Below are 16,222 nucleotides of genomic sequence, written 5' to 3'. Positions count from 1 at the left end.
CTTTCCATTTTGTGCAGTATGCAACTACATGGTCGCGGTTGGACCGCATATAAATCATGCAGAATGATGATTTTCTTCCTGAGATGCTCGAAATGAAAGTGTTGCAACAATATGCCTTGTTGGACCATTTCCCTCTACAGCTTGAGATGCTTGCACAACCCATTGCACCTTTTAAGCAATTTTTGGATAGACTCCCTTTGCGTTTCAACTCGTCTTATTTGAAGCATTCAATCTTTCAGGGCTATATGCAGCAATTGATTGATAGATTCTTATTGGACTTCTCCTCTCAGGGCATTGCTTCGTTTGAACGATTGCTCTCTAATGTGCAGCGGGTTATTCGGCAGTATGGGATCCATCATGCCTCTCTTTGTCGGCGGCGTTGACAAGCAACGGAGGACCTGCTGGCTTTGGTTCGTTCTTTGCTGGTGGACACTCTAGATGTATTTTTGCTGTCACTGGCAATGCGTTTGGCTGATCTTATTAAAGAGTTTCAGTTGAAATCTTATCAGCAGGTCAAATTGCAACATCTGACGGAGAATTTGCAAGATAGTGCTTGTCAGACTCATAAGTTCTTTCGAGCTCTCCATGCCTCTCCTGCTCGAGAGAATATGACTAGACTCCAGGATACAGAAGGTCAAATGGTCCTTGATCTGCAGACTATTGTGAATATGTGTAGAAATTATTTTCTCGACCTTCTTGGTTTCACTTCTCCACCTTCAGGCCAAATTACTCATGCCCGTTCAGTTTTTTATGATCTGGTCCACAATCAGGTTCTGCACGACATGCAAGCTACTTTGGAGACGGATATTTGTATGGCGGAGGTTATGGATGTTCTGTTACACTTGCCCAAGGATAAAAGTCTTGGCTGGGATGGTCTCACCAATGAGTTCTTTGAGGTTTTTGCAACCCAACTGGCGAAACCATTGACGGCTTTGTTTCAGTAGGTGTGGGAAATGGGGATCATGCCTTCCTCATGGAAAGAAGAACTTATTAAATTGCTTCCAAAAGTTCCTTCGCCGTCTATGTTGAAACATTGGTGCCCAATTTCTTTGATGGGTTCTATGTATAAAATCTTTTCCAAAGTAATGGCGAATCCGCTCCATAAGCATCTTCCTGCCATTGTGCATCCTCTCCAATATGGTTTCATTAAGGGCCAAAACATTCTGCACAATGTATTAAATGCACAACTGGCGATTGATTATGCAAGGCATTCTAATCAAGAGGTCGTACTGATTCAATTGGACCTGAAAAAGGCTTTTGATTATCTGGACTGGTCTTTCATTGCAGAACTTATGTCTACTATGGGCTTTGGTGCTCGGATGTCTCGTCTGATCTACACCATTAGTGTTGGGGCTTCTTCGCGAGTCATGCTGAATGGAGGCGTTACTGAGCCATTTGTCCTTGCCCGCTTTGTCAGACAGGGGTGCCCTTTGAGTCCTCTTTTCTTTGTCCTTGTGACTCATCCAGTTCTTTCGATGTTATCTCATATGGCAGCTTTTACTCAGTTGGCTCGATTGTTGCTTCCTTCTGGACAGCACTTCATTAGTCAATCCTTGGCTGATGACAGCTTTATGATTCTGCGTGCGGACAAGGATAACCTTCGCAAAGCATTAGATGTTTGGGCTCTCTTTGGTCAAGCTTCCGGTCTTCGCATCAATGCTTTGAAATCAGCCATTCTCAGCTGCACGGAGTCGGATTTGCAGTCTTTGGATTGGCACGGAATGGTTGTTCCCCGTGGTTCCATTGTCAGGCATCTTGGGTACCCTTTGGGTGTTGATGTTCCACCAAAGCAGCTACTACAATGGATTTCACAGAAACTGGAGGCTAAGTTTCTGTATTGGAAATCACAGGCTTGGCCCTTCCATGTTCGCCTCAAAGTAGCTCAGACAATTATGTTGCCAATGCTCACATATTTCTTGCAATTCCTTGCATGCAGACATTTCCTGGATTTCTTGGTCGCATGCGTGCACCCCCAAACGCATGGGTGGTGGGGCTATTTTAGATGCCCAACTCATATGCTGCACTCTGTTGGTCTCTTTTTCGTGCCATGTGCTCGGATCATCACCCGTGGGTCGTTATAGCCCGCTATTTTCTTGAGGATCATGGGCTTCTACATGGTAATATCCAAATCCGGAGTTCTTGGTGGCATGTTCTTAATGTCGATTCTCGGTTTTCCAGTTGTTCTGCTTGCCCATTTGGTATGTTCCTGGAGACTGGTCCTCCGGAAGGCTCAGTGGCATCCAACGGAGGATCGCTTAGCTACTAATTCTTTTCAATTGGAATTGCTGGTAGTCTCGCGGTTACTTTCGTGGGAAGGTAAATATGAGCTTCGACCAAAATTTAACCGCATGGCACGTTTGGGCTTGACTTCACTCGCAGATGCCACCCTTGCTAGTCGCAATGTGTTGATATCGTTTCGTACAGCCAAGAGGCTTTTCAGGATCCCTCGTGGATACAGGGATTTATGGGGACAGGTTTTGATGGTGCTCCAGAGCAGACAACCCTTTCCTGTCCTTGCTTCGGATCGTCCCTGGCAGGACTGGGACTTTGTAGGCCGGCTGAATTTAGAAAAGGCTTCAACTAACCAGGTGTATCATCTTCTGATTAAAGATTATCAATGGCTGGTTACTAAAGCTAATACTCTATGGGGATTGCGTAAATCCCGGTCATGGTGGAGGGTAACTGTGATGGAGGGCTGGTTGAACAAGACACCCTTCAAATATAAGGTCTTTCTTTGGAGGGTGATGATTGGTGGTCTTCCGCTTGCTTCAGCTCTTTCCAAGCGTCGAATCTCCAACGGCAACTGTTTCTTTTGCACCACCAGTGTGGAATTGGCCCGTCATCGATTTATTTCTTGTCCCCTTGCTAAGAAAATCTGGTCATTCTTGTCAGCCGTTTGGCAAGCGGTGGTCGGTTTCTCGCTACGCCCGTTTGATTGGGTTTTTGTGCAGCCCAAATACCCCACACCGACACAGCCATATATGAAGATCTTGCTTCACTTTCGTAGATATTGGGGCTGTTGGCATAACTGGACCATTCGGAATGCTTTTCTTTTTGATTCCGCCTATAATGTTCAGCGGCATATTGCTAGGCTTAAAGGTTTCTTGCATTGGCAGATAGATCTTATTCGGCACTCTGACATATGCTCCCATCTCCTGGTGGTCCAAAAGTATGGGGCAGCAGTCTTTCCAGGCAGGCAGCTGTGTTCCCCACAATTTGTGGACTTTGTGCAAGGATTTTCAGTCATTCTCAGGCAGGAAAGGCGATTTCCAGGCTGGCACCCTCATGGACGAGTAAACAGGGAAAAGTAACCTGAAATTAGTGCTTTTTTTCCCCCAAAATTATATGATAAAGAGAACATCAAGTCTGAAATGCATTTTTCAAACATCTATTTTTTAGACATCTACAAACATCTGTAATTTCTATGTGCCTAACTGCAACATACTCAGCTTTAGTGGAAGATAATGCCATGCATTTCCAGAAATGAGATATCCATGAGATTGCACCACCATACAAGATAAAAACATATCCAATGGTTGACTTTCTCTAGTCAACATTCCCTACATAGTCTATTGCTTTGTACCCAAGTACACCACTACTACTACTCCTAAAGCATATGCACATATCTCTTGTTCCACTCAAGTATGTCAAGATGCCTTTCACTGCTTTCCAGTGCTTCTTGCTAGGATTTGACATGTATCTACTCACTACTCCCACTACAAAAACAATATCCAAGTGAGTGGCAATCATGGCATATATCAAATTATTCACACATGATGAATATGGAACCTTGGTCATTTCAACCCTTTTCTCATCAAATTTGGGACAATCATCAGCATTAAGTTTCACATATGAAGACAATGTAGTACTACCTGCATTTTCCCCCTGCATCCTTCCATATTGAAAGGCTGCAACACTGCTGACAAAATCCTTTTTGGATAGATAGAGCAATCTCTTTGTTCTATCTCAGATTATGCATATACTAAGAATGTGATCTGCATGTTCCATATCCTTTATTGCAAAGGTTTCCATTAACCTTTTCTTCAGAGCATCAATCGTATACTTGTTTTTCCTAGCTATTAACATATCATTCACATAAAGAATCAATCCTATCAAGTTGCCATCTTTAGCCTTTCTAGTGTATAAGCAATAGTCTATCTCACTTCTCTTGCAGCCATGAGACTGCATAAAAGCATTAAACTTATTGTACCATTCCTATGGGGCCTACTTTAATCCATAAGGACTCTTTTTTAGCTTATAAACAAGCTTTTCTTTACCATGTGCCACAAAACCCTCTAATTGTTGCATGCATATCTCATCATGAAGGTCACCTTGCAAAACTATTGTCTTGACATCCAATTGTATAAGGTCCATGCCATCCTTAGCCACTTTATTGGTCCACTTGGATATTAGAGCATTTTTACCATTCGGCAAAGGAACCAACTCCCAAGTCTGATTCTTCGTAATGAAATCCATTTTAGATTGCATTGCTAGCTCTTACGTACGTTTATCATCACGAGTCATGGCCTCTTTATAACAAGATGACTCCCCACAATTTGTCAACATTATATAGTTAACCCCAGGCCGAAATTTCTCAGGGGAATCAGATATATGAGTAAAGCATCACTTGTGTTCTCTTTCTGCACGGTACACTAGTACTTACTCTATATGGCAAAATAATAGGTGGTGCATAGAAAGTAACATTTCTTTTTTTCACTTTCTCGAGGCTGCTTATGCATCTTCTTCTCATTAAAGATCACACATTACTATAGATACTTTTTCTACCTTCTAGATCCCAAAGGCGATAATCCATCTTGCCTGTCCATAGCCAAAAAAGATGCATGTAGAGGATTTTGGCTGTAAGTTGCTACACCGTTCCTTTGATACATGTATATAAGCTTCACAATGAAATACTCTTAATAAGTGATCATGAGAGGGTTTATTGCCCGACTACAATAGTTGCCATAGCCTCAACTCAAAATCCTTGAATAAGACCAACATTAGATAGCATACTCACCATCCTTCCATTTATCGTCCTATTCATATGCTCTACAATACCATTTTGGGCAGGATTACTAGGTGCAACGATTTCTCTTTTTATCCCACATGCTTCATTAAAATTGTTGTACTCATGAGAGACATATTCTCCACCATTATTGAGTTTGAGATACTTAAGTCTCTTGCCAAACTTAATTTTTACAAGTGCTAATTTTTTTTGAAAACATGACAAAGCCTCATCTTTCACATTCATAGTGAAAGCTCATACTTTTCTAGTTGCATTTTGAGCATGCATGCTTTCTATATATATATATAACACTCACAAGCAGAAAGATAAAAAAAATCAAGAAAAGGAAGGTAACCCAAATGAGACAGCCATTTTTGTTCCAGACATATGTCCCAACTGGCGATGCAACAAAGATGCATTTGATAGCTCGGTTACTACACTTACATGATTTTGGACAAAAGATACATGAAGGAGATATATTATGTGCCACATTTGGCTCCTTTAGCAACAACAAATGATTCCTCATAGACTTTCCATGACTGACTCCCAAAAGTAGTAGAGTATCCCAAGTCATCCAATTGACCAGTAGATATAAAACTTTTAGTAAGCTCGAGTACCCATGGTATACATTCCAAAGAGTAAAGGTAGATCAACTCTGAAAAGCAAACTAATCTTACCTATACCAACTATATCACATACATAGTCATTACCAAGATGGACTAATCCATGCCCATTGTTGTCATATGAATAGAACTACTCTTTATGAGGAGTTACATGAAAAGATGCCCCGAAATCAAGTATCCAATCTTGAGTCAATTATCAATTTGTTACAACTAGCATATGTAAAGGAGTAAAACTAAAGAGCACTTCACCTTCATCATTGCATTTACTTCTTCAATCTTCACATTTTCTTTATCTTATTTCCTATTAGCATTCTTATTCTCCTCATCTTTTTGCTCCCACTTCAATTTGTAGAAGTCCTTGATGTGACTTATTTTACCACAATGGAAGCATTGAATGTATTTTTTGGACATGGATTTATTGCATGGCCGCCCAGGGTCTTGGTTGTTGCCCTTATACTGTTTTCTGTCTCTTTCTTCTTGAGTTGCTAATACCTAACCATTTCTTCCTTGGTCCATGAATTTTCTGCATATCTCTTCAGCTAATAAACTACCCACAACATCATTAAACTTCTCCTCACCATCTGGAGCTGAATCACTCATAGTTGTCCTAAAGGTATCCCATTTAGCAAACAAGGATCACAACGAAAAGATTGCCTTAAGCTCATCTTCAAACTTCAACTTTTCAGCTTGCATTTGATTGAATATGATGTTGAATTCATTAAGGTGGGAGGCAATAGTAGTGTCCTCCATCCACAACTCAAATCAACTTTTTCATGAGATACACCTTATTAGAGGTAGTTTCATTCTCGTCAGTGTCACATAGCTTCTCCCATAGGTCATGTGAAGCAATCTCATTCACAACTGTAAATTCATAGATTCTACCAAGTGTAGCCAAATAGTGGATTTGGCCAATGCATCACGCTCCGTTCAATCCTCTTCATACATGTCTGCTGGGTTTGTATCTATGCCTCTTATAGTCCTCGACTGCTTCTTTTGAATAAGGACATATTGGATCTAATCCTTCCACAAACTGAAGTTAGTACCATTAAACTTTCTGATGTCATACAGTTTCTTGTCCGTTGCAAATGGTGAAGCCATTTGCACAAAACAACAACTAGCTGTCAAGTAATAGCAAACAACAAATCAACAATCTGCACCACAAAACTGGTAGAATTTTAGCAGCACCTACAGGGTATAACCAGAACTGAAAGAAAAAAAGAACCACTACTCGGCCATAATGTATATATCATTGTCCAAACGTTATGAAAATCATTGTGTATAGTTAACATTGTATTACTACGTCAATACTTCCTCGCATATATAGTTGCATAATAGCATCCGATTCTGATCAGTAGATTCTGCTTGAAACCACTGTCGTACATCAAAGAACACAGTTCTTGCTCATTCACAAGTAAATATGCATGGATAGTGTGACAGTATATGTAGCTCAAGAATTGCTACTATATATACATCAAAGTTTATACCCCAATAATACTTGCTATAGACAATAGCAGCTAGCAGCAAACTCCAAGACTGTGAAATCTGTAAGTTGTAACTTGTGTCAAACAACCTGCAAAAAACTGCTTGTTTCTAATAGTCTATCGTTGGTTACCAATGCCCGGTAATCTATATACACTGTCCCTACAGTGAGCACTGTAAGCCTTGATCTTTTTTGCGAGTTCTCAACAAGGAGTAATGCCAATCTCAAAAATGGGAAAATAAGTGGAACACATGACCTTATGAATGCATGTTCTAATCACAATCCACCATCTCAGTAGTCTTGTATCATCCAAACCCCATTTACCCATAAATAAAACAAGGAATCTGATTGGCAGAGGGGTGGCCCACCCTTGATTAGCACCAAACCAGCTCAATAAGTGAAGTTTTAGCTCAACCAAGCGTAAGGCTCAATAACCACCTCATGTAGCATGACCAAGGCTACAATTGCAGCCAAGATACTTCTAGCTCAATCACACATAAGTCTAGGATTGCATTCAAGCATATCCATTTACTTGCAACAAATTTACTTTGCAAATATACTGTATTTCGAGCATGTAGGATCTAGACATGCATACACCTCTTGAATAGTACAGCCAATTCATAGTTCATGCAACAACAAACAGTGAAAAAACATAGAGGCAGAAAAAGGGCTTACCACAGGCATCTTTCCATTATTTTTAGGACGATCACGGAGCCGTCTATAACCTGTTCTTAACTTTCTGATGGAAACCCCAAAGTTCACTGGGCCCGCCTGGTCCCCTGGCTCACTCAAATCGCCATTATCTATTGATTCTACAGCAAAATGATCCTGGTTAGATCCTCTACCAGTTGGTTTACCAGTTACATCTTTTGTATCAAGCACTGCAAGCTCTTCAATATATCTTTTAGTTGGTTTCCGTTGTCTTTTCCCTTCTTTATCTCTGTTTAGCAGCAGTTCATCTTTTATCACAAGGGTTTCTGACACCCCAGTTTTGTCAATGGCTGGAATAGGTGTACTTTGATGTATTACACGGATGTCCTTTTTCTGATCCGCAAACTTTGTCTGTGCCAAGGTTGAAGAAACTGCTTCAGGTGACCCACTTTGAAGTTCCAGCCCAGTTTCTGCAAAATCTAATGGCTGATCTGCTGGAGTGCTCCCAATCCTTGTTGTAAGCTCATGTGTTTCCTCATCACTGAATAATTTGCTCTCTTGAGTAACATTGTTGCTTTTTCTTTCAGAAGATTCTACTCTACCCATCAAAATTCTTCGTTTCAGCCACTGTTTGTCTTTGACAGATGTTGGGCGCCCAAATGTTGCGCGAAATGCTTCATGAAGCTCTCTGATGGAAAGATTATCCAGACAGACATGGCTCTTCATATTTACATTTTCCATACTTTTGGGAGACATAACTCTATCATTCACACTTCTCTGTTTTACTTTATCTCTGAGTGAATCACCATTTGCAATGCTGATCCAACTCTGCTTGCTAGTGCTTAATGGACTTTCCAACTCTCGCAAATAGGACTTGTCCTGGTTTGTTTGGTCAACTGATACAGGAAATATTTTGGATGTCTCATCAAAAATGTCCAGTGACTCAAAGTGTTTATCTGATGGAAGGTCCAACTTGCAAGTAGATATCAAGTGCCTTGTGACTTCCTGATTGGAATGGTTCTTATGGCTTTCTGTAAGCTTCGAATATACACCAACATTATCGACTCCTTCTGAGCATACTCTTTGCTGTTCTTCATCCTTCAATTTTTGAAGCATTGTATCAAGGAACTACAGTCAAGGGGAACCAGAATTATTATTCTTATTTGAAGTGGCTCTTACACAAAAGACTCAAGACAGATAACTTATGAAAGCTAGAACAAGAGGAAAGGAGTAGAATGAACCTCTAACTGAGCAAGTAGCCTCTTCCTTTTAGCTTCAAGTCCACCTAAATCCTGTGATTCTGTAAAGAGACCTACACATTTTTAGAATAAACTACCTTAACCATTTCTTGCATAAAAACCAGAGACGTGTTTTGAATAATCTTAATCTGTTAACGAAGTGTAACAACCAAGAAGCAATTATAGTGAACAGAAAAAACTTGTCTTCAGTAGTGTTGATATGTGAAATGCTTTTCACTGCTGGAATGTTTCAGCAGGTAATTGCAAGGCCACCATATTTCATTTGACTAAAAGATTGGTGCATTTCTTTAACTATACAACTATCCATTCACAATAGCAATTTAGGACACTGAAGCATTTCACTTTGAGCATCTTGCTTCTGAAATGTTTCATGGTGCCATACTACTCAAAGGGGAACCCAACATAATACCCTAACTCAAGATATAACTCCAACAAAATCTAGCACTTCAGCGATCACCAAGTACAATTCACGATGCAACCAAGTTATTCAACTATTTTTGGCTGGTAGGGTGCCCAATTTTTGTTTTCTCAATACATTAAAATTGATTCCTAATGGTTAGTTGAGTTCCGTTTATTTGGCACAGTGTCTCCTATCTCACTGCTATGCATATTTGTCTATCTATTTTCTTGCATGTGTTGAGGTGTTTGTGTGACTTTTGTCTGTTGCATAGGTTGTACCTAGGATGTGAGAGGTTTGGCACAAGGTGGAATGTGAGAAGTGCAGCCTTTGGCAATGGGTGCAATTACAAACCTAACCCTACGAGGACTGTGGGGGAGAGCCACAAAATGAATCCTAGAAGATGCTCTCAAGAGTTCCCTGTGCAACCTCTCCACCAGGCATGTTGAAGTATGGGAGACTAGTAACTTACTTCCGTGGAGTTTTTTTTTCACCAAATGTTGGTGCTCCAAGAAGTTCCAACCTGCCCAAAATGTAACCCACTACCCTGCTGACAGGAACTATGATCCTGCTGGGAGCCTCGAACCATGCACAATGAACACATAAGCTCGCAAGACACAACACAAAGCAAAGGGTTATGCCCAAAATCTGGACTGAATCTAAAATACTCCCACACACCTCAAAAATGCACGTATGATCTCAACTTAGTGAGACCCCTCACTACAAATACAACTCCTCTGACCAGCCCAATCTGCTGAAACTCTAAATCATACTGCCAGACATCTTCTTGCCTGCATGACTGCATCTTGTTAAGATTTTAAAAATGAGGAAAAAAAGCATTAATTGCTGGCTAAATTATTCAGTTCTCATATAGCCCTAAAAAAAGGCAAAACTCAAAACATTTTCACTGGGTGTTCATGTTAGAAATATGAATGCTACTCTATAAAGTGGTATCTGAATTCCTCTTGTGAGGAGCTCATAGTGATTCCTCTTGGCTCTCAACAATGTGACCCTCCAGTCACATTGCACTAGTACCTATATAAAGGAAACCCTATGCCACCTCACAGTGTGCTATGTGAGAAATAGCACCAGCTATGGAGGAGAGAGAAACGAGAGACAACGACAGTGAGTGAGCTGAAGCAAGAGAGTAGTGTACATGCTGAACTGAAAGATAGAGTGAAAGTACAACTCTAGTTTAGGTCATAGGTTGACCTAACCAGCCTTCCACCAACTAACTAGAGTTCGGTTTGCTTACTCTAGACCCTAGTGTCACTACTTTAACGTTCTAAGACACTAGGTGTACACACACTACATTGACACTTTAATAAGTGTCCACACCACACCAATTACATAGGCATTGCCCAAAATTGGGAAATTATAACACCTCCCTCCAGCGCTAATGTGATGAAGTACAAGGATGATCAATCACCAAATGGTAATAAGTTCAAGGACTTTTGAAAAACCTCAAACTTCTCACATGGTAATGCTTTGGTGAAAATGTCAGTAGCATTTTCCTGTGTGGGTACATACATCAAGCTAATCTCTCTTGCATAGCATCTCTCTCTGACATAATGGTAATGCACCCCAATGTGTTTCATGCGAGCATAAAAATAAGTTGTTTCTTACTTAGCCATGAAATGCATAAACAACCCATAAATAAATAATGTCCACTAGTAGATTGGATCACCAGCCTAGTTTGAATCATTGTAAGCCTATAGAAGCAAGTCTCCTCCCTTGGGAAATAATAATGCATATGACTAATTGCCTTGCAAATATTTGAAGTTCTGCTTAACAACTTGCTAATGTATGTATGGTCTATGGGTTGTGCATATACCTGCTCACCTAAGATATTGCAACCTGAATGTCAGGGCATTTGTTGCACTAAGATAAATAAGACAACCAACAGCCTGGCTGAAAATTACAACATCAAACATCTCCTCACTATCATGCATAGACAGCTTTAGACCTTGCTCCATAGGAGTATACATAGGTTTGCAATCTTGCCTGCTAAACCTATGTAAAAGCTTATCGAGATATTGTGAGTGTGACATGATGATGCCATGCTAATTTGGGTGAATTGAATCCCCAAATAGTAGTGTAGATAGCCCATATCTAACATAGCATATGCATGTTCCAATTCAACCTTGAAATCTACAATTTTATCCTCTTTAGATCTAGTGACTAGCATGTCATCCACATAAAGAATGATGATCAACAAGTCTCCCCTTCATTCTTAATGTATAGAGTGGGAGTAGTTGGATTATTTTTGAGCCCTTTGCTAGCCAAATAATTATCAATTTTAGATTGTTGAGCAGAGCCTAGGGTGGCATTTGGCAGTGAATGGGCGAAGATGGCAGCATGGAGTGCAATTGCCAATAAGACAATAGAGCCGGTGTGAGAGCAATGGCTTGTGGGATAGCCAATCAAGCAGGAGGAGTTCAATGGCAATGGTTGGTGGTGAATGGTCACGAGCGATGGCGAGGGTGATGAAGGTAAGTGGCTCTAATACCATTGTTTACTGATGTGTTGGAGTAATTGTGTGATTAATTTGATAGAGAATGAAAGAATTAATCGATGCACAAGAACACTTGATCGCAAATGAAAGGAAATGTATTAATGAGTGAGAGAGAATACAATGCTCAAGGCGACCAAAATGAATAATGCCACACTTCTATGCTAATGACCCACAAAGTGCCTTTTAATAATAAAATGACACCCTAATGGCTTAACCATCATAGGAAACCCTAAATAAAACCCTGATCCTAGTGTCACTTAGTGTCTAGGATACTACGAGCAAGAATTGCATTTAATAACAATTTAAATGCCTAGGGAGCCCAAATCATGGATCAAAGAACTAACCCATCAAATGGCCTACACAAAGTTGGTATGCCTATATCTAGCATGACATAACTCTGCATTTTTCACTATAGGAGTAAGTGTAGCAAGTGAAAATGTATATTTTGATCTCTTCACATAATCATTCAAAGGAAAGAGACCTTTGTACAAAGTGCTAGAAAGCCTCAATGCATAATCATGCTCTTTGTCATGCACAATGCATTTGTCATCCTTAAAGCACTTATGTTAAAAGTACATATTGAAAGTAAATTCTTTGTAATCCCTGGCACTTACAAAACATCCAAAAATCAGAAATTTGTGCCTATCTGTTGCTGTAATCAGCACCTCACCATTAGCACAAATTGTATAAGAAGTTTTGTAACAAAAGATACCTTGTTGCTAGAAGGGGCTGAATGTATAGAAGAAAACAAACACTTCCTACAAGTGATATGACATGATGGGCCGGTGTCAAGATACAAGTATTTTGTCTCTGATGCATTAAAGGCTGACCCATATATAGAAGAGTCATAACTGCACATAAGAAAAAATATAGAAGTATTTTGTCTCTGATGCATTAAAGGCTGACCCATATATAGAAGAGTCATAACTGCACATAAGAAAAAATATAGCCCTTTGCAAGGTTGGTTGAAACATCACCATCGGTCATGTGAATGGCTGATATCTCTTGGACAGCCATATCAGATTTTTGTTCTTCTCTTTTGCAAGCCTTTTCATTGCATTCCTCAATGTAATGACCTGGCTTTTTGCAATAGTGGCACTTATCCTTCTTCTTAGACTTATTTGCGACATTGCTGCCCTGGTTTGAAGGCTGCCCAACATCAGCTTTGGGCTGATTTACATTTTACTTTCCCTTTGCCTTTATATCTAGAGAGCATGACTGAATCACTTTAACGTAGGGCCATATTCTTTTGAGTTTGCTCCTCTTGAGCAAGAAGCTAGTCAACTCCACGAATGTAACAGGCTGAGTCCTCAAGGACAAATTCAGTGAAGTGTGAAAACCAAGTTACGAATTTGGAAGAGAGTTCGAGGTGACTCATCAATCTTAAGTAGTTGCTCATGCAAATTCTAAATGTATATGATGTGAATTGTCATAGAATCACCCTCATACATGTGAGCATTGGCCAACCCTCTTCACAAGAGGGAAATGCGGGTCTCGTTCCTGGCTGCAAACATTTGCTTTGGGAAAACCCAAGCTGCATGTGAGGTTTTGCAAGAGTAAATGTGAGGTATGATAGCTCTTTTCATTGATAGGGCTATCAATGGCAAGGCTTGTGCATCACAAGAATCCCATATCTTCTAGTTAGGTGCAACAACAATGGGTGCAGCAACAAGCTATCCTCTAACTCTCCTGGCTGCAAACATTTGCTCTTGGAAAACCCAAGCTGCACGTGAGGTTTTGCAAGACTAAATGTGAGGTATGATAGCTCTTTTCATTGATAGGGCTATCAATGGCAAGGCTTGTGTATCATGAGAATCCCATATCTTCTAGTTAGGTGCGACAACAATGGGGGCAGCAACAAGCTATCCTCTAACTCTCCCTTGGAGGGGAGGAGGTGTACAAGGAGAATCCTTGTGGATCGAACTTCATCATTTGTGACATAATCCTAAAGATTATTGGCTACAAGGAGGTTCCAAATCATGAAACTCCAAAAACAATAATTTGTACCATCTAATTTGTCCTCATTGCTAAGGATGCCAAAATCATCATTGTTATTCCTTGCCATTGCCGAATTAAAAAATGAATGGAAGCTATAAACAAAACTTTCAAAATGGAAGAGGTGTAAAGTGAGCAAAATTCTTTTTGGGATCCCACTGCAAACAAGTATATTTGCTGTAACAAAACTGTCGAGTGCTGAATCATTGCTACAAAGCCAAACAATGGCTGTCAATACCTTGATTTCCATGACCAAACTGATCAAAACAGCAATTTAATACTGTATCACCACTTGTAATATGCATCTGAAGGCATGAAAGCAAAAATCCCCAAAATTTTTTGCCTAAATTTTGAGAAAATACAGAAATTCATAAATATTTAAAGCTAATGATCAATGTCAAGGATAAATCCCAAAATTTCAGCACAAATTGGAGTTGATATTAGCAATAACCCAAATTTCTTGCAAAATTGTAAAGACATTTCACAATGTCAGCGAATTCGGTGATGCTGCATGCAAAAGACCCTCAATCGGGCAAAAGCCCCAAATTTTCGAGTCCTTGGGATGCATGTGGAGATGCTGAATGTGTTAGAGATGTGTTGGATAGTCCAAAATGGGGAGGGATTGGGCGATCCTTGGACAAGTGGTTGAGTGGCAGGGCAGCGTTGGAGGGCACCCATTTGTGTGTGTATGTGAAAAGACCAGGTATTAATTGAAGGAACTACTGCTTTATGTGAGTCATAGACCGGTTTCATGGTTCCATTGCCGGGATTTGAATTTTTTAATGTAAGAATTTAAGCTCGGACAGTTTAGGGTGAAAAGGCCATACACATAGGTTTTACAAAGATTACAAGTGAGAAAGACTACAAGATTTTTCTTGGATACAGTATTTGCTGGATACAAGACTAGAGAGATAGCACACATGGACAAAGGCAAAGGAAAACTCCCTCATGAAGAAGAGAGTTCTTCTTCTGCTCATAGACACCGAAGAGAGAGTATTGGTGCATAGGTGTCAGCACCTTCTAGAACCGAGATTGAACCACAGGATGAGGAGCAAGAACAGGAGGACTTGTTTATGGCACAACTCCTTAGTATGGTTGGCTCTTTCGAACAGCTTGTAAAGAATCCTCGGATCCAAAAATTTTGAGTTCACATATTGAGGATTCTCAGGTTGAGTCATCACATCATACCATGGAGCACTCAAAAAGGCAAACCTCTAATGTGTTTGAGCATGCAGAAAAAACACCAACATGGAGATAGTTCCAATGCAACAAGAAGCACAAGCACAAGACCAGGGGGTAAATGGTCAAGGCAGCAATGCACAAGTGGCACAACAGACTATTCCTCCTCAGTTTGCTACTTATCTTGGTTACTTTGATGGTGGGTCAGTTTTTCAAGCAATGGTTGGATTACCCACTGGTTATCAGGGATACTTGCCGAGAGGGCCACCAGGAATGATGCCTATTGAGGCAGTGAATCCACTTTATGCTAATATTGGTCTATAGCCTGGTTATTAGACTTTGTAGAGTCCTTAATTGATACTTGGAGTACAAAATGCAGCGGCTGGTTTTTCTCAGCCTACTGGGCATATGGCAGCTAAGACACTTGAAATTAATGCTGATAATGCGCCTAAGGGACTCCCCTTTTTACAGCCACCTGTCTATGACAACTTGACACCAAAAAGTGCAAAGCCTAAAGACAATAAAGAGGGTGGTCAGGCATTAAAGTTTGAAACCTTCAGTGGTATGCAAGATAGGCTGAAAGCTTTGCCATTTGTACAACAGTTTGATGCAGCTTACACTGGAGGAAATTTTATTGAGACTTCTAAGGTGCGGAAGGCTGCAATTTTTTTGAAAGGTAATGCTTTGCAATGGTAGAACATATTGTTGATACAAGGATATGTACCTGCCACTTGGGTCCATTTTAAACAGTTGTTTACAGCTTCATGGTTAACTAACACGTTTGAAGTAGATGTCATGAGTGCATGGCATAAATTGGACGTGGCAAATTGTGTGGATTTAGAAGAGTACAATAAGAAATTTTGGGAAGCACTTTTGCCCGTGAGTTCTTATAGGACAGTGCCCCTATCAAAACAAATTGAAAAGTATTGTTGCGCTTTGCCCGAAGCCATCAGGGATTATTGTACCAAGACCAGGGTTACAAATATGGTATAGTTAATTGAAAATGCTGGTGTGGTAAATGCATTGTTGAAAGGAAAAGCTGACAGCTTTAAAGGCACTGAAAAGAAGGATTCTCAGTTTAAGAAAGATTCTGGCAAGAAGAAGAAGCAATTTCCAGA

General features: G+C 40.2%; 1 protein-coding gene and 1 pseudogene across 8 annotated transcripts in view; one reads left to right on the top strand and one right to left on the bottom strand.

Moving 5' to 3' along the window:
* Positions 1 to 16,222, bottom strand: part of LOC148040983 (uncharacterized) — a 173,265-nt gene that overhangs the window by 38,839 nt on the left and 118,204 nt on the right. For 7 of the 8 annotated variants that reach the window (XM_087675302.1, XM_087675323.1, XM_087675316.1 and 4 more), the window contains 2 exons: positions 9,001 to 9,071; positions 7,784 to 8,887 (listed from right to left, as the gene is read on the bottom strand). In XM_087675302.1, coding sequence (XP_087531428.1) covers positions 7,784 to 8,887; positions 9,001 to 9,071 — 1,175 coding nt within the window. The remainder of the gene's footprint in view (positions 1 to 7,783; positions 8,888 to 9,000; positions 9,072 to 16,222) is intronic. The other variant, XM_087675313.1, reaches the window with a different exon arrangement.
* On the top strand, positions 14,846 to 15,428 carry LOC148040985 (uncharacterized; annotated as a pseudogene).

Source organism: Lygodium microphyllum, chromosome 1, assembly GCF_053477565.2.
Source record: "Lygodium microphyllum isolate KBCC chromosome 1, Lygodium_microphyllum_v1.1.10, whole genome shotgun sequence".
In the NCBI taxonomy this organism is placed as follows: Eukaryota; Viridiplantae; Streptophyta; class Polypodiopsida; order Schizaeales; family Lygodiaceae; genus Lygodium; species Lygodium microphyllum.
This window is presented reverse-complemented; position numbering and strand designations above follow the sequence as displayed.